The 21,317-nt window shown below is 44.2% G+C and overlaps 3 protein-coding genes across 3 annotated transcripts in view; 1 reads left to right on the top strand and 2 right to left on the bottom strand.

Annotated features, from left to right (window-relative positions):
* LOC101771894 (leucine-rich repeat extensin-like protein 3) overlaps window positions 1–1,394 on the top strand; it is a 2,926-nt gene extending 1,532 nt beyond the window's left edge. Inside the window, exon 3 of the mRNA XM_022823162.1 lies at window positions 68–1,394. Within this exon, the coding sequence (XP_022678897.1) occupies window positions 68–1,138 (1,071 nt within the window). The 3' untranslated portion in view covers window positions 1,139–1,394. The remainder of the gene's footprint in view (window positions 1–67) is intronic.
* Window positions 1,395–1,556: 162 nt separating this feature from the next.
* On the bottom strand, window positions 1,557–6,664 carry LOC101782140 (protein high chlorophyll fluorescent 107). The gene is made up of 8 exons (XM_004984549.3): window positions 6,222–6,664; window positions 5,879–6,022; window positions 5,003–5,308; window positions 4,840–4,899; window positions 3,663–3,908; window positions 2,918–3,028; window positions 2,448–2,624; window positions 1,557–2,256 (listed from the first exon to the last, which is right to left on the bottom strand). Exons 1-8 carry the CDS (start codon window positions 6,624–6,626, stop codon window positions 1,828–1,830), a joined length of 1,878 nt encoding a protein of 625 aa, XP_004984606.1. The 5' UTR covers window positions 6,627–6,664; the 3' UTR covers window positions 1,557–1,827.
* Window positions 6,665–7,517: 853 nt separating this feature from the next.
* Window positions 7,518–20,771, bottom strand: LOC101781476 (FIP1[III]-like protein). The gene is made up of 17 exons (XM_004984547.2): window positions 20,274–20,771; window positions 19,881–19,948; window positions 19,288–19,354; window positions 18,961–19,115; window positions 18,810–18,880; window positions 18,631–18,699; window positions 18,298–18,398; window positions 17,709–17,921; window positions 16,389–16,700; window positions 15,966–16,087; window positions 15,588–15,714; window positions 15,438–15,494; window positions 15,286–15,369; window positions 15,099–15,200; window positions 14,939–15,021; window positions 13,248–14,805; window positions 7,518–8,385 (listed from the first exon to the last, which is right to left on the bottom strand). The coding sequence occupies exons 1-17, from the start codon at window positions 20,523–20,525 to the stop codon at window positions 7,825–7,827; spliced, it is 4,002 nt and encodes a 1,333-aa protein (XP_004984604.2). The 5' UTR covers window positions 20,526–20,771; the 3' UTR covers window positions 7,518–7,824.
* Between the last annotated feature and the right edge of the window lie 546 nt (window positions 20,772–21,317).

Here is a 21,317-nt window from a genome sequence, read left to right as displayed (position 1 = left end):
TTCCTTCCGTTTGTTTCTGTGTGACTAACGCGCATGGAGCTGTTCGCGCGAGGGGGCCTCCGAGCAGGGCAGGATCATGGAGTGCCTGGTGGGCCAGGTGGACCTCCTGCCGCCGCGCCGCTCCACGCTGCACCAGCCGTCCGCGCCTTCCGCGGCCGCCATCACCGCGGCGCAGGTTAGGGACGACGTCGAGGCGATCGGGTGGGTCGAGTGCCCCATCGGCTGCGTCGCCACGTTCGGCGCGCGGAGTGCCGACGGGCCGGAGCCGGTGGAGCGCGTGCCCCGGCCCGCCGACTTCGTCCTCGCCGGGCGCCGCCCGCGGTCCAAGCGGACGCGCCGCTCCGCGTACGGGCTGCCCGGTGACGTCGCCGAGTCCAAGAAGGTGAAGGCGGGTGCGCCACGGAACAAGGCGAACGTGATCGTGAAGGTGGAGCGGGAGCAGGAGCAGGAGCCGTCGTCGCTGCCGGCGCCGCCGCCACCACCACCGCTGTGGATGCGGTCTCCCACTCCGCCTCCACCGCCTTCCCCGCCGCCGCCTCCGCCATCTCCGTCTCCGCCACAGGACGCGGCGCCGCGGCGTTCGCCACTGTGCCGGCCTCAGCCTACGTTGGCGCCGATCCCCGCGCCAGCAGTCTGGGGCATGCCCACGGTGCTGCCGAATCCTTCGCAGCTGTTCTGGGGCTTGCCGCTGCCCACACTGCCAGGGCCAGCGCCGGGATGGAGCACACATACGGTTCCGACGTCTTACCCGGCGCCGTTCTGGGGCGCGCCCAGTGTGCTGCCGCCGCTGCCGCCGCATGTGCTCTGGCGCTGGCCACCCACCCCGGCGCCAACAGCGCACCCGCCGATGCAACTGCTGCGATCACCACCTTCCGCACTGCTACACCGGCCACAACCGCATCTGCAGGGGCAGCGGCCGCCTCCTGGGCTGCCTCAGATACCACCGCCTCCCATGCACCAGCACCAGCCACCGCCGCATTTCCACGGGCAGCATCCGCCGCCCGCTCTCCTTCAGACACCACCGCCTCCCATGCAGGTGGCCCGCCCGCCGCCGCACTTCCACGGGCAGCTTCCACTGCCTGCTCTCCTTCAGACACCACCACCATCAATGCAGATGCACCGCCCGCCGCCGCATTAGCAGGGGCAGCAGCCGCCTCCTGCGCTGCCTCAGACACCACCACCTCCACTCCTCCAGGAGTGTCCTGGGGCAGACAGGTGCGCCCAATTTGAGTGTTTGCTAAGATTGAGAGATCAGACACATGGACGGTGAATTGAAGAGTTTATTTGTTGTTTGAACTCTGAAAGGTTAACAGCCGTTTGTGGCTGCCTCGTGGCTTCTGTTTTCTGCTCCTTGATTACTAGTTTTACCACTGCTGTATCAAACAAAAAAAAAATGAAGTGCCATATTGTCAAATCGGATCAAATGCAGTTGTAGTAACTTAGCATTCTCTGATCTAAAAATGGGTAGCATTCTCTCTTTCATTCTTGAGATTTTTCAGCTTGTGCTATCCAGGCTTCTCCATCTTATAGGTGACTTTTTAGCTGGTAACTTAAGGGGATTGAAGCAATGGCATTAGCATTTGGAAGAATAACTTGGTATTTCGGTCCAAAAAAATTATGTAGACACAGTCTAATTTATGTACAAGGCTAAACTTCTACCAGGAACAGATGGTGGTAGAACTACGTACATGTGGTGGCGATAATAATTAACAGGTGATTGCTAAATGGCAGCGGCAGGTGTGTCATTCTCTTCTCTCAGTAATGGCATTGGCATTAGTGATTTTTACCGGTGGGAGTGGAAGTGTGGAACAGATTGATCTGGAAAATTTACGGGACAGGAAGAAGAGGGAGAGGCTTCCTGGGCAGCCGCCGATTCCTCCTCTGAGAAACAACTCCCCTCGGATCAGAACCCTCAAGCACCGCATCCAGCTCCGACGGGTCGAGGCCCAGCCTCTTTTTTATGAAGCCGTCCAAATCGAAATCACTTCCTGGAGTCTCTGCTGCTTCGCTGCTGCTGTTATCGGCATCATTGCTGGAAAAGCCAGAGGTACCTCCAGTTGCTGAAGATTCTGAAGACTCATCTGCAGAACTCCTGGTGGTAGGAAGATTCGATTCTGTTGTGCTTTTAACAGTGTCCTGCTTCACAGGCCCGGATGGCTGGTCTAGGTTTAGGAGCTTCTTCACGCTGTCTAGGGCAGGGTCGATGATGTCGAGGAAGCCCATGACCCAGGAGGCATCATCCACAACTTCGATACGCTGTCAGAATGTGCAATGATCAGTGGCACAGTTAAGATCCTCACAGAGTGACAAAGATAACTTGAATAGTTGTCGCCTACTGTGTTGTCTATGGTCGACACCGACAAAAAGATCTTGTGCGGAGAATTAGATACAATGCAAAACATGAACAGGCAAAGGTGTTGCTCCATAGGCAGCTATAACTTACTAACCTGTTGAAAGTATAGGTTCCTAATTTCTTCAGCTCGAACTGGATCCCCCTGTTCCTCCTCTAGTGCTGCCCATGTCATCCATGTCACCTCACTTTGAGAGTTTATGCTCAGCGAAGATCTCAACAATCTTCTGGCAGCGGTGTAGTTACCAGCACGCTGTTCTAGGACTCCCCAAGCCTACAAAAGCAGGCAGCAACTATTATGGAATAGAAAATGGAACACTGGCCTGTAAGTTCTGAAATCAGCACCCAAAACTTCAGTTTGCTGCAACAACGGCAGTTTGAGACCGGCTAAGTGTATAAAGTTGCAGCAAACTAGATTCTACACTAATACAAGCATTGATATTTGACAACCATGATACACTAGTTCATCAAGCACTCAAATGAACTTCTGCATATACAATGGCATTCAAGATGAATGCCGTTGCTTACAGTTTAACAAGTACCAGACTCTTGAGTGATATGCTTTACCTGGAGACAACGAGCTGCACATTCATTCGTTGAATTGACTGACAAAGCTCTTTGATAGAGGGCCCTTGCTGTTCTTGCATTTCCTTCTTTCCACTCCATCCACCCCCAAGCCTACAATATGATCTATGTGTCACTGCTAAGTTTCAGATATATCTTAAATAAAATAGCTTCCATATGTAAAGCACAACAATGCATATGTACTAGAAAGTGGAAACAGTACAAAACTGTTTTTTATCCTTTGAGGAAACTTATAACCATTTAGCTGTATATATCAGGTGCGCCGTGCGCATACTTAAAGATGTAAGACTTTTCACTGAGAAATTTTATTCTCATAGTTATTGCTGGGAATCTTAAGGTTCAGAGTTGAAGTGAATGTGCATTGAAAAAATCTCAAAATTTCAACAGAAGAAACAAAAATACTGTAAATTAATAAGGCGGGAACTGGATATTCACATAACCTTCCCACTCCCCGAATTGTTGGATCGCATGTATTCATTTGTGACTGGGAAGATAAACAACGACAGTACTTGTAATTTGCAACTCTAGCAGTAAGAAGTTTCTCCAAGAAAAAACATCTAGTGGTAAGAAGTGCAAGAAGCAATATCAGAAACTGAAAGTAATTGTAAATCCATGCAAAAAATCATGTAGGAATAAACAAAAAATTGTTTTAAAAAACTTTTTTTAAAAGGAAACTACATGGAAGTTACATAGTCAGATAAAGGAGATAGGTGCAGAAAATTCTTACTATCCAAACTGGCTGATGCCTCGGGTCAATCTGTGATGCTTTTCTGAATAACACACGAGCAACATTTGCTGATGAATAGTTGTATTCCAGCAGTGCAAGTGACTGGAGAATTACAGGGTCCCTAGGGTTTACAGCATGCCCAATCTTTAGCAACTTCCTTGCCCTGTCAATGTTACCTTCATTTGCCTCAAATAGTGCCCATACATGCCATGAAAACCGGTTTTTTGGACTAGCCTGGACAGCTTTCTGCAACATGAAAATCAAAGTTAATACTCCATACATTGGAAATTTTAGAAAAAATATTACACATGTGACAAACCATCGCATTCATATGTTAATAGAGGGTATCAAAGCAACATTTCGGTATAAATTGAACAAATTAATCTCACAGCATTATATTCATACTAGTTGAGACTAGAGATAACTATAAAAACTCGACCTGCGGGTATTCATACTAGTTGAGACTAGAGACAATTATAAAAACTTGACCTGCAGGGGGTAAGACAGCCCCCCGGGTTTTTTTCTAAGAAGAAGACCTTCTCACGCAAGCCGAGAAAACCCCCGAATCTCTTCCCCACCCTTACACAGGGGCCCGTAACCCTTGTGAGATTACCACTGGGCTGGCGACCACTGCAACTACCCCCAGATAGGAGGGCCCAAACCAACCACAGCTACGACTTGTGCCGGGCCTTGATCTGTGCTATGGCAACAGATGAGGGGATTTTTTTTAACCCCAGTCTGAAATTCGCTCGCACGGGGGGTCGAACCCAGGACCTGAGGAGTGCTACTGAGGCCATCTAACCAATTCAGCTAGAGACCCTTTCGTGACTAGAGATAACCATTAAAGTTTGGATAGAGAAAACTTGTACTGAAAGTAATTCCGCTTCTACTTTACACTTCTTCTAAATACACGTGAACATAAGGAGATGGTCAGCTGTACTCCCTCCGTTTCAAATTGTAAGTCATTTTCGCTTTTCTAGGTTCATAGGTTTTGTTATGCATTTAGAATTCTAGATATATGTATTATGTATGCATACATAGGAAAAACTATGCATCTAGAGGACTCAAAATGACTTGCAATTTGAAATGGAAGGAGTATTTTGGAATGCACAAAATCACACCAACAAAATCATAAATGATAACATGGTTATCCTAGAAAGGGAAAAGAAACTATTACCTCGAAGAGCTTTCTGGCCATAGTATTGTTTCCTGCACGCATTTCAACCTGAGCCCACGCCTACTAGAAAGTTGCCCGACATAAATGCACAGTTTGAAGAGAAGGCAGCTCTGCGGTTTCTTTTGGCAAAGAAAGAAAGAATAATTATGAAGCAAATACTTACTAGCCAGCTTGCACAACTTTTCGGATTGGATTGAGTGGCTTGTTGAAACAAAGTCCGTGCTTGTTCAAAACGCTCTGCTTTAGCTTCAAGCAAAGCAAGAGTTTGATAAATATATTCATTTCCTCCACAATATTTTAGGGCTTTCCCAAGTAGGTTCCGTGCCTTTTTTACGTTTCCTTGCTTTATTTCTAAAATTGCCCACCCATGCCAAGCAGCAATGTGCTTTGCATCAGCCACAGTAGCAGCATCAAATAGCTCTCGTGCCCTTCGAATATTTCCACCCTTGCTTTCTAGGACTGCCCAACACTGCTCAGCAGTAGAAAAAAAGGATAAATGATGAATTCTACATGGCCTCATGCTGTGGTTTATTCTTAAATGGCTAAATCATAGATGCATGGAACAAAAATGGTTATGGTTATAAAGGCACAAATTGGCCTTACCTTGTTGATCTGGATAGTATTCCAGCGTGTTGTATATAATTCAGTCATAAGGAACAAAAGATTCCTTAAGCGTTAATAAAACAACACTGATATGAGGTTGTCCCTATGAACAAAATACAGTGTGCATCTTAATGCACTGTGCTTTTCGTCTATTTGGAAGAAAAGCAGACAAGCAGTTGACCTGCAACTGCAAGGAATGCAATGCACTGGACTTAAGCCCAAACGCTCAAAACCACCCATTGCTGGACTAAGTGCAAATCGACATAATCATACATTTAGGATAATGCTGAACACACCTCCCTCAAACATAACGAACTAAGGTTACTTCAACAGTAATATCCCAAATGTGAAGGATACTAGGAGTACCTTACTAGGAAACTCGACATCTTGCACAGTACCCTACAACTACAAAGTGGTGAAGTGATCATGTGCGAACCTGCCAAATGTATGGGTTTTCGCCTTGCGTTGCCTGGCATCCCCTTTCATATACCGCTCTAGCTTTGTCATACCTTGACTGCTTGCTGTAAAGCTTTCCCAGTGCCACATATGGACGTCCGTCTTCAGGCCAGAATGAGATACACTGATCGGCACACAGAGCATCCAATACGTCAGCTCAGAAGGACCAAGCAGCTTAATACCACGTATAAATCCTCAATTAGAGCACACAAATGCACTTTTGCTCGTCTTCTAGTTTCAACTCGCCTTAATTCGCTAGGTACAAACCTTGTGCTCGTGTATGAACTCCCAGTCTATAATGCTACAATTCTCTACGTGCTCACCTTGTCGAGGAGCTTCTCTGCTTCAGGGAACTCAAACTTCCGGGTGTGCACCTTGACGCGGTAGAGCCAGAGCTCGAGGTTGATGGGCAGCGGCCGCTCGCCGGCCGCGGCGGCGAGCTCCCCGTCCGTCGCCGGCTCGAAGAGCGGCACCTTCTTCGCGATCTCCGCGAGGCCCCTGTCGAACGCCCCGCCCATCGTCTCCCCCTCGAACCGGCCCCCATCCCGTTCGGGCCCGCCTGCCGCGGCCGCGCCAGCAGCTGCAGCCGCGCGCGCGCGGCGGAGGCGGAGGGAGAAGTAGGACGACGACGACGACGGCAGAGCTGCGGCCGCCGAGGCGGGTGGCTTCGTGCCGGGGCTCGGGAAGTGCGGGGGCGGCGTGGAGGGGGACAGGAGCCGCATCGCCATGGATGCGAGCTCAATCGGAGTCTGGCTGTAGCAAACTGACTGAGCGAGCGGGGCGCGCCTTTGAGAGGGAAGGAGACGACGTGGGGTTGAATTGACGCGACTGCCCTCGCGGATGCGGTGCCGTTAATGCCGTACCGGGCGTTGGAGGGGCAGAAACGGGAGGACGGGATGGGGGCGCGGCTGGAGGCTGGAGGCGCGCCACGTCGGCGCGGGGTTCGGATCACCGCCGAGACTACTGTCACTTGGGCACTTGGCGCTGGCGGTTGTAAAAAGCTTGAAATCTGGGCGGCGTGCGTGACGGGTGCCGGCGCGCGTCGATATTTTTGTGTGCGCGAGTGGCGTGTTTTCACTCGCCGAAGGCGGTTGCCCCTCTAGCACAGGAGCAGCACTCTTCCACGCCTCTCGTGCAGTTGTGTGCTCGTGAGAGGGCCACCTTCTTCAGTTCTTCTGGCAATGGAGTTGCTCGCGTGTCTCGTCTTCTAGGGTTACACGAGGCCAAAGTATCCGTCTCTTTTTTAAGACAGAAATTAAACGAGGAAGCATTGAGCAGAAAATAGAATATCTCGAAGTCATGGAGTCTATCAATAAACCTACTAATCTAGCACAACAAATCCCCAGGGTTGACAGTACTGTCGAGCTGATCGAATTAACATAGGAAGCACTACGGAAGCAGAAGCATATAAACACAATCAGACAGGCAAAAAAGCAGCAGCAACAATATACGCTCTACTATGAATGCATCAGAATGGGAAAAAAGACAGTCGCTGCTTCAAGGAATCTGGAGTTAACGGTACTCGATGTCAGAGCATAAAGAGATGATATGTTGTTCTCTACAGCTATACAATACAGCAAAACTGCAGACAGATCTTGCCACCAAAAAACACAGAAATATTTGCCTGCATGCATAAGTGTAAGCTTAAAAAACCCAGGGGATAGTAAATCACCCCTCAATGGTGAATGCACCCCAGTACAAACGCATTACATTGTGAAGTATGATTGCCTTGTGAAACTTATTACTCTGAAACTATGAAAGATACTATACTATAAAAATAACATCAAGTAATGCTTCCTATATTTTGTTTCCCTAGCCCAACCATCAGAATAAACAAAAGTAACAATATAAGAATTTGAGCATCATAGGCAGGAATATCTTGATGAAGAAACCATCATGGACAAGCTCTCAAGATATTTCCAGCATCTAACTATTACCACCCCAACGCCTTTTCCTCAGAGGTCGCTGATTCTGGATACGATCCGTACTACATGCTACAGCCGATAGCTCTTTCTTGTCACCATCATCTTTTTTTGGAGCAATAGCCTCTTTGAACCTTTCCCTTCTTTTTTGCATCTTTTCCATTATCTCAAGTATGTGTTTATCACATTCTCTTGTAGCTCCGTTGGTGCAGACAGCATCTTTTGCCATCGCATCATTCACCTGAGGCTGCTCTGCTGAACTTGTTTCAATAACTGATTTCAGTACAACTTTTCTTGGTTTAAGCTTGCTTGTAGAAATGATATCCTGATGGTCCTGTTCGATCAGTTCTCCCTCCTCAATCTCCCCATCTTCTTCATTTTGCCGATTTTGGTGCGCTGATTTCTTCAAATCCTGATTGCCCAAGTGATGGTAGCCCATACTCTGTTTCCGCGCATTCTGATGTACATGCTGCTGTTTGGAACTGTGCAAATCCTTGGCCACAGGAATACATCCCTTTTGGTCATCTTCAATTACACGCCTTAACTCATTGCCTCGCCTCTCAAACTGCAAAAAGATGACAGTATAGCATTGAGGAATAGAAGTCTAGTCCATCTGGAGAATATGTGCAAGGATATGGTACAAACTACCATTTTGCACCAAAATAGCAAATACAAAGAAACAATGCAACAAATACATACATTTGTGTTCCACCCTAGAATAAGCAATTGTGCTATGAAGTTTTAGAACAACTCCTTATCAAAATGAAAGGCTGTAGTAAAAGCAAACGACAGAAACACAACGAAAATCTGCAAGGCATTGCCTCGCTCAGTGTGGGAGTTCTCCAATACAGCCAAGTTGATGTAAAGATATATTAAAAAGCAAGCATGCACAACAAACTGCAAACTTTCCGGTAGTTATCCACTTTTCCTGCCTAACATCTGACGAGTAAGATTTTTTTAAAAAAGTAGCCAGGACACAGAATAATCTCACAATTCACTTTGGATATTACACTAAGAAAACCAAGAGGCCCTAAAAGTTCAAATATATGGTAACGCATGAGCGTTTGTTGTTGAAAAGTAGTGGCAAAATATGCTGACTAAACATATTAGTTAGCCAAAGAAGTTTCTGACATTAATAACATATTGGTTAGCCAGAGAAGTTTATGAGTTCTTTTGTTTGTTGGGGTGGAATATCTTGATGCTAGCCTTAGATTGCTCTTAAAAAAATTAGACATATCTGCTTGCTTTTCGAAACCATCGTAATGTTTCTTGCTATCAGGAAAAGAAAAATGATATCAGAGTTGAATACGGTCACATGCTTTCAGAACTTGATATAGCAAAAATTATATCTGCTTTTGGTGGCTCTTGACAATATGCACCTCATCAAAAGCAGCTCCAAGTTCCGAAATATTATATTGCTGCTGTAAATAAATGTTGCAAGAGAAACCAAAAGACATTCTAGTAAAACCATGATAATATAGCAAAGGGCATTCTGAAATTGAAATGTGCAGAAAACAGAGAATACTTATCAATTAGTCCATCCCATAAAGTAACCGATTTGACCTAGATCATTTTTATGGGGAAAAAACTAGGAACCTAAGCAGCATAAGATGGCCAGTAAAATTTCCTCTCGTTTTTTCAGTGAGCATCTCAGTTGCTAACAGCTCAGTCTTGCTACACATTTTCATGTTTTTTTTCTCAAACACGCAGGAGAGCTGCGTATCAATATATTAAGAAGAGAAGGGTTTAAATAAACCCAAAGTTACAGCACAGGTTCATGTTCATCGGAAACTTCAGGTGAGATGTTCTTAGAATAATATATATGATTAGTTTGACAGAACTCTTGATTATAATTAAAAGGAATACCTAAGCATGAACGAATTGCAGGTAAGTAAATATAAGCTGTAGGTAGAAATAAATGAAACAAACCAATATACACTAGTGCACAATCATAACATAACGGGTTACGACAAATTAGATGTTTTACGAGAAAAAAAGGTAAAGTTTAATTAAGCAGTAAAGAAACCATCAAGAGATGATATCACATAGCACTAACCCAAGCTACTATTTCTCGAACTACGCAGGAGAGCTGTGTAACTCAAGCTACTATTGAGGGAACTATTAAAGGTGCACATGTTATAATGGAATAAGAATCAATAAACAGTACATCGATAAGGCTAGCAACAATCAGGGGATGTTATTAATCAAATAAATTGGTGACTATAGCCACATTACAAGGGAATATATTGAATGTACAAGAACAATCAAATCAAAAGGGATAGTCCAAAGAAAAACTAATGAACAGCACAAGTTTAAAGGTTTGGTCAACTTGCTGAATTCCTGAACACAGAATGTTAATTGAACATTGGACAACATTAGAGTCATTGAGTCAACCATATATCAAGTAAAAATGTCAATGTATTAAGTGGTTAAAAATAGAGAGTTTCTGAAGAATAAATCTCTTAAATCTCCCAGTGTGACTGAAAAAACAACAAACAAGATATAACTTATAAGATCTTGATAAAGGGAACAATATAATAGTTTTTTAAACACTAGAATAGTTAACCTAGCAGTTCCATTTGAACAAGCGAACCTATTGTGGTATTGTTACAATTTAGAAACAAATGAAGCTAAAAGTTTTTAGTTACTGAGGCTCACCAAATCAATAGCTAGAATGAAAGTAGAAAAGGTACACAACTCAAATGTGAAAATAAGCAACAAGATAGGTACATTGTGTATCTTAGGTTGCAAGTAGTGGCAGAACATCTGCATCAGCAATGAAAAGGTAACACAAACCAAAAGTCTGTAGCATAGCAAATTAGTTCAGCCCAAATATGAGATGGTCATCCAGGAGCTCACCTACGCTATCACACCAAACCCACTCCTGGGGCAGAGAGGAGCTACTAATCATAATTTATATTTGTTTAGGTTTCAAGTTAGAAACAAAATGTTGATTTGTGTGAGACAAGGTTCAAAATTCAAACATGGTTACAAATGTGTTGCCCGTGTGACAAAATCCTCTACTATTTTAGGCTGCATCAGCAAAACTATCCTCGTAAGCATTTGTAAGTTTAGGGTGTTAAATATCCAGCTTTGCAACTGAGGGCATTATTTGGAATTTTCAAAAGTTCATGGGTCTAAGCTAGACTTATTCCTTGGGATACGAGGCAAATAATTGCGAAGGAATAAGTCCATTATACCCCTTGAACTGTTCTAAAGTTCACTAAACACCATTATCTACAAATCTTTCACTTAACACCCATCAACCCATCACCTGACCCAAAGGCACCACGGTTTAGCTAACATGGTTGCCCTTGCCCGCACGACCAGAAATAAGTAACCAGAGAGAAGATGAAGCCAAGAGGAGAAATTGGACTTTCAGCACAATATTTTCTTTATTATATGCATTTGTTCCCATAAGTTTAGTATTACTGTGTTATAATGTTATCCAAATCCTCTCTCTATCTTCTCGCTCTCCTACCCTCATGCATCCTATTCCTCCCCCTACTGTGTATTTGTTTAGGACAGTTTGGAGTGAGACATGAGAGGAGGGCACTTTGTTGTAAGATACTATAGAGCATGAATTTTTTTTTAAGAAAGAATGTGTTTGATAGCATCAAAGCACTTCCTCATAAAACATTGACTAGTACAGACTGCCAGAGCTATGTTTTTCTTTGACAGGCTTTCAAGAATACAACCAGATGATAGGAGGAAGAGCTCAACTCCAGCCAGCAGAAACACATTAAGGAAGTAGTTTATTTGTCTCTAAGATACATTGCACAGCAAACACTTCAACAAGAACTAGAGCCATAACGCCATATCACATCACATGCTGGTTCAGTATAATGCCATATCACATCACATGTTGGTCCAGTATTATGTAGAAAGATAAAGACAAAACTTCCACATAAATCCACCTAGGTGTATTCAACACTAAATTTAGCCTCTTAAACACCACGAACAGCTGTTATGAAATATAGTTTGTTATGCACTAGCATAGGAATAAGTAGTGCATATGCAGTCATCTAAATAGCTACAAGCAAGAGAGGGCTTGCTCTAGCCTCTGGGACTAGTTTAGGGGCTGAAAAGATGCTATGGAGAAGTCCCTAGTGCAGAGTGATTGCTAGCTGCAGGTTCCGATGCAGCATTTAAGTTTGTATCCCTTTGTTTGCAATTGTCAAAAAGATAAACATGTAACATCTGTCTAATGAGATAAGATTTTACTATGGATTAACTAAATGCTTCTAAACTAAGAAATAACAAATGTTTCCATGGATGATGGATGCATTAGTTTTCAATTTGTATCATAGACAAGCTTTAATTTGAGTGATGTGGAATGCCAGAAAGAACAAATATTTCATGGTCAGTGATGACCCCTTTAGGTAAATGTTCAATACTTGAGTTAAGTAAGATCTGAACTATCAATAATTAAGTTAAGTAAGATCTGAACTACTCCTAGCCTAAATAAGGCCTACAAGATTAAGCACCGGCATACTGCTTTAGCACTAAGCAGTGAGTTAGCAGCTTGCTTACCACATTTTAGAAGATTGCTACTAACTAATAGATAACCTAACGATTATCATGTGACTTGTATAAGACAACCTACACAGTAAAGATGGACAAAAAAGTTGAACTTAATGTAAGTCAAAGAAGATTATTTACACTGACAGAGCCTTTAGTCCTGACTCCCAAGCTAGTTTAGGGTCTAGAGACAAAATCCAACAAAAGCCTCACAAACCAAGCGATATTGTTATAATATAAAAATAGCAATATAGTATTTGCAATAACAGAAGCAGTAAAAGAACTTGGCCTGTAGGTCTATAGTCCTGATGCATGGATTGCTAGGTTCCAAGCACTCCTATAATCCTATTTATAATTCTTTGGATATGTTTCACAGCAAGAATCCCACAGCTCTTATCGACACAAAGAAGGTTATTTGTCAATAAAACAATGTCAACATATCACAACACTAGAGTACTGGACCAATTTGGACAAAGGCTAGCACTGTGGGAGTTTACACAGATCTTTGACAGAAAAATATTAACTATTGTTTGCCGGCATTTGAAGATGGATTTGAAATGCAACCAAACCATGTTGTATCCCAACAAAATTGAACAGATTAAATTAGAACTTGCAAATGTTGATCAGAAGTGCTTTGATGCTATCCAAAATGATTATGTTTAAGAAAACTGGGGTCATGGTTAGCAATGCCCAGTTAGCCAATACTCCACTAATCCTCATACTGATTTATGATCTGTGTAATTTACCTAAAAGCGTGACTCAATTTTCTTTCATGTGCATTTGAGTGCTAGTAGAATATATCATTATATATGCCAGAAATAAGAATGTAAAAAAATTTAAAGTACAAGATTGATAAAAAAATTTGATATGTACACTTTTATTGGATTTTTTCTCCTCAAAGTTTACCTTTATTTTCCTATCATTCAAGAGGATGTTATCAGCGTTCTCCAGCTCATGTCTTCTCCCAATACAAATGTTTGAAACAGTATTACTATTTCTCATATCATCAGAATTACAAATGGCTTTTGTATCAATTTCATCTGTAAACTTATGCAGCCTCAAAGCATAAATCCTTCTATCGCTGAGTATAGATTGGTCATGCACCAATCTTCTTCCTTTCAGAAGTGACAAATCAGCAAGACATTTTTGGTTCATGGAACCCAGATCAGCATGAAGCTTCCTCTTAACTGGCAGAATAAAACGTTCAGCTTCAGCAACTGTGTCACTGCACAAAGCAGATCGAGGAATGTTGCCATTGTTCTTTTGATGATACCCATCACGATGATAATGTACCATCTTAGCATTGTGGATTCTTTTGTTATCGATACATATGTTTCTTGAGTTTTGAAAAGGGAAGCCAGCAGCAGGCCAGTCCCTCTCAGAATTCTTTCGGCTAGGATACAACTCAAGATGGTTAGCATGTCTGAAATGCTCATCATTGCTTTTGGCAAATCTTCCTTTGTCTCTGTATCTGCCTCTGACCTCAGGACTCTGCCGTTCGCAAAATCCGTAGTCAGTGTAATGGGGAAATTCGCCATCCACGCTATGGTCGTGCCTGGCTCTTCTCTTTTCCTGACAATACCTTTCTCTGTACATCTGTCCATCATCAGCATCAGACATATCAGCATTTAGCATTGATTGGTATGCATGGTCATGATGTTGCTGCCACTCCTTGGCTGAAGAGAAGCACTTCTCAACATCCTCTCCATCATTGATTTCATGTGAAGAAGATCGCCTATGGTGGTGATTAGACTCATTGCTAAAGTAATGCTTGTCATTTTTCACACCTACTCTTTCCAGATGAGAATAACCTTGCTTCTCATAAATTTGATTGTGACCTGCATTGTGATAGTTGGTCCTCAGGGAAGATAAGCTAGATCTTCTCTTCTCATACTCCCTACCATACCTACTAGGATACCTATCTGTTGATTTTTCTTTTTCAACAAAGATAGCATACCTTCCGCCATCTACACTTTGTCTCTTCAGTTCTTTCCTTGCATTACGTCCAGATTTCACGAGGTCGTGATCACTATTGCACTCAACAAAAAAATCACTGGACTTGCCTCGTCCATCAAAAGGAGCTTCACCCCTCTGAAAAAGTTTAGTTGCCTTGTGATTTCTATCATCAGCAGGGGAAGGGGTATAACTACGACTGCGACTTTCGCTGTTTTCTCTGTCCGACTTACTTGAATGGCGGTAAAAGTCAGATTTGACATGCTCATCCTGAAGTTTGGTGTCTTCAAAGAAGTCCCTGGAATCTGAATGTCTATTGGCTCTCTTGAAATAGAAATCTTCTTTTGATTCCCCAGAAAGCGTATCAGAATAATCAGGACTAAAAGATTGGGCCCTCGCACAAGATGAATCTCTTCTATCCAGTTTGCTGCCACTAAACTCTGAGGAATCTCCATCATGCACTTCCTTCTCAACCACCCTGTCTACCACAAAGCTAGAGCCCTTCAATCTTCTGTCGCCAGGATGAGCAATGGACATTCAGCATGCAGTGCAATTGAGAAGACAGTCAGCTCAGGAATCAACTCGAGAAACACATAGTAGCCATCCTCAAAATGACCCCAATATGTAGCTTCAACTATGCATACCTTTCAGTAGTCACACACTTATGATTTAACTTTGAGCTGTCATCCGAAGTGGACTGATTTGAGGGTGAAAGCGTCATGTTTACCTGATCAATCAGATTAACTTGTTAGAATATAGCGAGAAGATATTGAAGAGCCATACAAAGACTTTGATGAAACATACTTGAATCACAACATCCGAATCCCTTTGTATTGGACGCCATAAGTCTGCTGACGGAACACGCTCATGCGCACTACCTTCAACATGGATTGCTCTACCCTTTGGCTAGATTTGGAAAACTATGTTAGCTCTGATAGATTACACGTGAACCTATGCTGATTCAAATACACTAAAAATGACTTCATATTACCTTGGCAAGGCTATTTCTTCCTTCAAATCCAGAATAATTTGCTGCCTTTGGCATTGCTTTAACAGATTTCAGTTTGTACGATTCCTGAATACATAGATCATAAGGTTTTGCTCAACAAGAAAAATTGTAAGCATCCAAGGTTTATGCCTTACTTGATCCAGTCCTGATGTTTCATTTGCAAGTGATCTGGTCCCTAACCTTAATTGCTTCTGCACAAAAACATGTAGTGATGTAAATTTGACAGCTTAGAAACTGATGTAATGATGTACAAATGTCAACAGGAAATAAAATGACCAAAGTACCATGCTGCACCAATATTTTCTCCAGCCTTCTTCATCCAGATTAAAATTGAAGTAATCAGTAAGATCCACTCCTTGTTGTCTCCAAGGCTTCTGTTGCAATGCTTCAATGTCTATGTCGAAAATTGTGCTGAAATAATGCAGTGTTAGGATCATAGGATCAGCACACAAGATAGTGCATCTTCATTATGACTTTACGACAGGAAGCCATATAGACAGGCCAGCCAATTTATGCAGCTTTCAATGACTAATAACTCAACAAGTGGCAGAAATATCTTCTTTTCTCCCTTTTCATGCCTATAATAACAAAAAAGTCACTACCATGGTACATAAATCTACATTAATTACATGTTTTTGCATTCATATGAGTAGGAACAGCACCTATTTCTTGGCAAGAATAACTTATAATCACGTTGGAACACATGCTGGCGATCTCGATCCACTTGCCCCATGATAGGTAATGTAGTTTTCTCAAGAAGTCCCTGGCACTGGAGGCCACCAACCTGGAACAACGCAGTCCAACATACATCATTAAAGTAAACGACTGCCAAAACAGTAGTCTCAATCTACGTATATCCGCACAGAAGAAACTGGAACGGAGAGCCAATTCGACTTAAAGCTCACAAGAGGTGTGCATAGGATTGGCAGAAACCCGCATAATTCATGCAATGTGCTGCAGATCAGTAGTGGAGAACCTAGAACCTCCCCTGAATAAACTGCATCTACACTTTTCCAGTTTCAAACCCACTACAGCACCAATAAGAATCCTTATACTACCAATTATCCAGCCAATTCACTGCATACCGTTGCCCAGCCGCCTTCTTCAACAGATGAAACCTTCATCCGGCTGCCCGAATCCTCCCCATCCTCACCCTCAGCCACGCACCCCTCGCCGCGGCCCACAGGAGGCGGCGCGCCGGCGTCCTCGTTGAGGACGATGTGGAGGCCATCATCGCTCTCCTCGTCGCTGCTGCTGTAGCCCGCGGTCCCGTCCCCCAAATCCACCGCCTCGTTCGCGTCGGCCTCCGGTACCTCCCCCTCGCCGTCGGTGGCCGGGTCGGAGTCCCTCGCATTGGAGCCGCCGCTCTCCCCCGCGGCAGCAAGTGCGGCAGTGACCTGCTCGTCGAGGTCCGCGTAAAGGTCCTCGACGCCGTCGTCGTCGTTGTCCGCTGATACGGCGGCGGCGGCGGCGGCGGCGGCAGCGTCCTCCACTGGGTCGGCCATGGGGCGGCGGCGCAGCAGAGGGAACACGAGCGAGGTACTACACCTGCTAAGCCCTAGGTGGCGCTGATGCAGGTTGCGCAAAAACCTTGGAACGCCGCTGCCCAGAAAGCCTTAAACCCTAGAACGCAACAGGGCAGTGGTCACTGGTTCCGTGGGTCGCAATGGAACCTCCGCTGCAGCATCCCGGGGTTCTCTCAACTTCTCACGGGCCGGACTCGTCCGGATATTTTCAGGCTCTGGTAAACGTGCTATGGCATTCTGCAGAATTTTTGAAAACTGAATATATTAAAAGCATGGCGTTTTTAAAATACTTGAACTCAATTTAGTTGATTGTTTGTTAAGGTGAAACATACTCTCTCCATCCCAAATCATAGGTCGTTTTGATTTTTCTAAGTTCATAAAAATTAAAACGACCTATAATTTGAAACGAATGGAGTAGTTTTGTTCTGCATTCAAAAAAATGCTACTTCACGGCCAACTGATAAATGAGCGCTCGGAAAGATTCTTCGGCTTTATTCCCAAAAATGTTTACTTCAGTAATCGAACCAGACTAAGCTACGAATGACAGCAGTAGCCCAGAGTTGAAAGCTTGACATACTAGAGCCTTTACAAATATGGTTTCTTACAATCAAAATCGGCAGTCTGTAATTTTGTATTGTGTATGCTTTCAATGTGTCCTACACTAGATCGCAACAAGTTCAGAACTACAATGCAGCAACTATCAACTCCGAATCATACAAAGGATCCTACACATACAGATGAAACGGTAGCCTCCCGTAATCTCAAGTCCAATCAATGGCGTTCTTCAGCAAACTGGATCTGTTCAAGTGGCGTAAATTGTGCAGCGCTCCTATTCTTAGAGACCCGGTGGCCCACAAAGATAGACAGGCAAATGGCTACCACCGAAAGGAGCAGAGCAAAGCCAGTCACAGCATCCCAAGAGCGATTAGGAGCAGGGCGGTAATATGTAGCTTCCGACGAAGGCTGTATATCCAAAATCAACCAGTTGCAGCTGGATGAGTAATGCTCCGAATCGCTCCATTCTTTGCCGTCGGTTGGGTACCAGAAGGCTACGGCCATATTGCTGGGCTGGCCTATTGTGAACTGTGCATCCTGCATTGCCAAAGGAACATTTAGATACTATATTTTGTCAAGGAAATGATGCTATAGAACTTCAAGCAGTTTGTATAATGGAGAAAGGGGTATCAAATTTGTCAGTTCAAGTGTACCATGAACAAATGATGACATGCATGCCCAGTAGAAGCCAGACAACTAGGAAATCACCCAATTATGTATTGTCTACCCAAAAAATGTCTTAGGTGTAGTTTTTACAAAATACAGATTTGTGAGATTAACTGAAACATGACTAGTACATGTGTTCATTGAAGCCCCAGTAGCTATTCTCCCCCCTTTGTTTCCACTATATATCCATGAGTAGCTGGTGTTCGTGCTGCAGTGCCTTGAATGTCATGTAATGATAGATAAGTACCTGCTGAAATTGATCCATTGTTCTTAAGGGTCTCGAGAACTCAAAATAATATGTGCCCTTCTCATCTTGTTTTCCATAAGGATTATCATCATCAACAAAGCCTGGAAGAAGATTTCACATGATAATGAGATGATAAAGTTTAACTTGGACGTATTTTTCTTTTGGTCAACATTTACGTAGTTGTTAGTAGTTGAAAAAAGGGACATTAAGAAGATGAAAGCGTGCAATCTCAGGTTCTCTACGCTCAGAAGATGGTCTCCACATGTTATGTGCTTTTGAATCCATAAACAAGCCAAGAAAAGATTAAAAAGAAGAAGAGTCTGATAGTTTTACCTGAATGGACGGTCAGTGAACTGTGCCACCAAGCCCCATGCCAATCGTTTTGAGCATTTGAATTGTTCTCTGAAATAAGAATTGCCCAAAACAAAGTTCAATCACAAAAGGTTCATACAAAAAACAATCAAACATGCAATCCACATACAATAATTTTTTAATTTTATAAGTATGGGTACCTTTAGGGCCCAGTCCATCAAGGTATCGGCAATGTGGATTCCATGCATAGACATCAACAAGGTGACCAAATCTAAATAAACGAATTTTTTAACAGTAAGTATCTACATCATACAATACACAACCAACATTTGACACGTAGAACTGAGTTACCTGTCGCCTCCATTTCCAGCAGCATTATCTATGTGATTGCCACCATAAAGACGTCCAGGAATAGCATTTCCAATTTCAAAGTGCATAATGTCAACCTCATGACCTCTACAACTTTTACTTGTGCAAGAACCTGGCATATCTTTGCATCCTCCCATCTAAATAGTCGAATGGTATCATGTTTGATACACATGACGTAACCAGTAAGAAGCAGTACCAAAAAAACGAAATGCAAAAAGGAGCTCAGCATACATAACAAGAAACAAGCAAAATGCATGAGTCAACTGCAACACCTGTAATGCTTAATAGCTGGGAGCAATTCAAACTTACATTGTAGTATGTGGCATTATCTCCAACTTGGAACATCAGAGCAACAGAAGGGCACTTGCTACTTTTCCTGTGTTGATCACAAGTCAACAAAAAGCACAGGTTACTTGATGCAGAGTTATATAGTTCAAACTAGTGGTGGGAGGCTACCATATGTACTGAGAATCAAATCATTTTCACAAGGCACAATCAATCAAATCAAACCACCAACATGCCCTTAAAGAAAACCAAGGCAATGGGGGGAAATGTCATGCCAAGGCACAATCGATCCAACTAAAACAGCATCAGGCCTTAAACTACTAAAGAAGACCAAGGCAATAAGAAAACTGCAGTGATACTACCATTTATTAATAGAACAATTGAGAATCATGTATAAATCTTTAGGCCCCCAATCAAATGGCAGGGTTGAAGTTCACTAAGAAATAGATCGATGTGGGCTAGTGCAGCAAAACAAAATAGCTGACTGGCTGCCCAACGTCTCCAATCCAGTATAACGTCTCTCTGGACTAAAAGAGTGAAAATAAAGAGCACTACAGCTTCCACTATCATTCTATCCGCACTAGTACAGACATAACTCAGAAAGAAGGCGAAAATACCCTTTACTGTAAGCGTAAGCCCCATCAACCTGCAGCATGAAGAAGACGTTGACGCCATCATGCACAGCCTGCACAAGCCCACTCCAAAAGTTAAACAAAAGTACCATTTCGCAGAAAACAAGGTTCCAAAGTATCAAACACACAAATCAACTCTTCAGTTGAAAATCGAACTGAATCATCAAGCTACTCCAGATAAATCCAAAGATTTTACTACGCCAAACAGTCAAATGCTACAGCGTAAGATCGAAGTCCATGATTCGGCTCATCGATCACCATTTCGGTTTCGACAACACAGCCAGTTCTAAATCCAATTTGCGATCACCCTAAGATCCACATGTTTTCCTATGGGGGAGAGGGAGAGAGATAGAAGATAGAGCCTGGAAGAGACCGAACCTTGACGGCAACCTTGCCGCCGGAGTAGGCCTTGTCTTCGTCTGGGTCGAGCGCCGGCAGCAGCGCGAACTCCGAGGCCTCCACGCCGTCCCAGTCGTCGCTGTGCCCGTCCACGGTCACCTCCCCGGGGCGGAACTCCGCGAGCACGCGCGCGCTGCCGCCGGAGCACGTGGGCGCCTCGCCGTGGTGCTCGTGCGCGGCGGCGGCCGCGAGGAGGGCCGCCGCGGCGACCAGGACAGCCACGAGCCTCATCGTGCGGGGACGCGCGGATCGAGGCCTCGTGGTCGTGCGGATCGAGGCCTCGTGGTCGTGCGGAGCCGGAAGCCCTTTCCGTGATGGGGGGAGAGAGAGCCTCGAGATTGGTCAAGTCAGCCACACGGCGGCGGCGGCGGCGTGGAGACCGAGGCGTCGTCCGTCGCCGGTCTGGTTGGGACTTGGAACTTTCGCATCTGCCCGTGAACTTCCTCACGAGTTGACGAGATTACCCCTGTGCCTTCGCGTTGCTCCATGTGCAATGGTTGCAGTAGGCTCTCAATGGCTTTGTACGGGTAGCATGGCAGATACCGTGTCTCTATTTGATACTAGGAAAATGAAAAGTCCGGCTCTCGCAAAAATTTTATTTTCTATTTAACTCTAAGTTCAACTTTCATTCCTTATATGACACTCCATCAAATTTCCATCTAAGTTCAACTTTCATTCCTTATATGACACTCCATCAAATTTCCATCCGTGAACCGTTAAGTACTCTGTGAAAAGACGATTTTACCCCTGTATGCCCCAACACCTTCTCCCTCCTCCTCTCCATTCCTTCTCCCTCTGCTTCTTCGGCTTCGTCTTCCTCCAGACCAGAGTCCCACACGCTTCCCGTTCCACTCTTCCCTTTCTGCGTGAACGTGACGGCGCCACGGATCCTACCGCCAGGAATGGAGGCATGGCCGGACGACTTCCAGTGCCCCAACATGCTGGAGGTCATGACGGACCCCGTCATCCTCCCCTCCAGCCACACCTTCGAGCGTCGCAACATCCAGCACTAGCTCGACGGGG

This window comes from Setaria italica, chromosome IX (assembly GCF_000263155.2).
Source record: "Setaria italica strain Yugu1 chromosome IX, Setaria_italica_v2.0, whole genome shotgun sequence".
In the NCBI taxonomy this organism is placed as follows: Eukaryota; Viridiplantae; Streptophyta; class Magnoliopsida; order Poales; family Poaceae; genus Setaria; species Setaria italica.
This window is presented reverse-complemented; position numbering and strand designations above follow the sequence as displayed.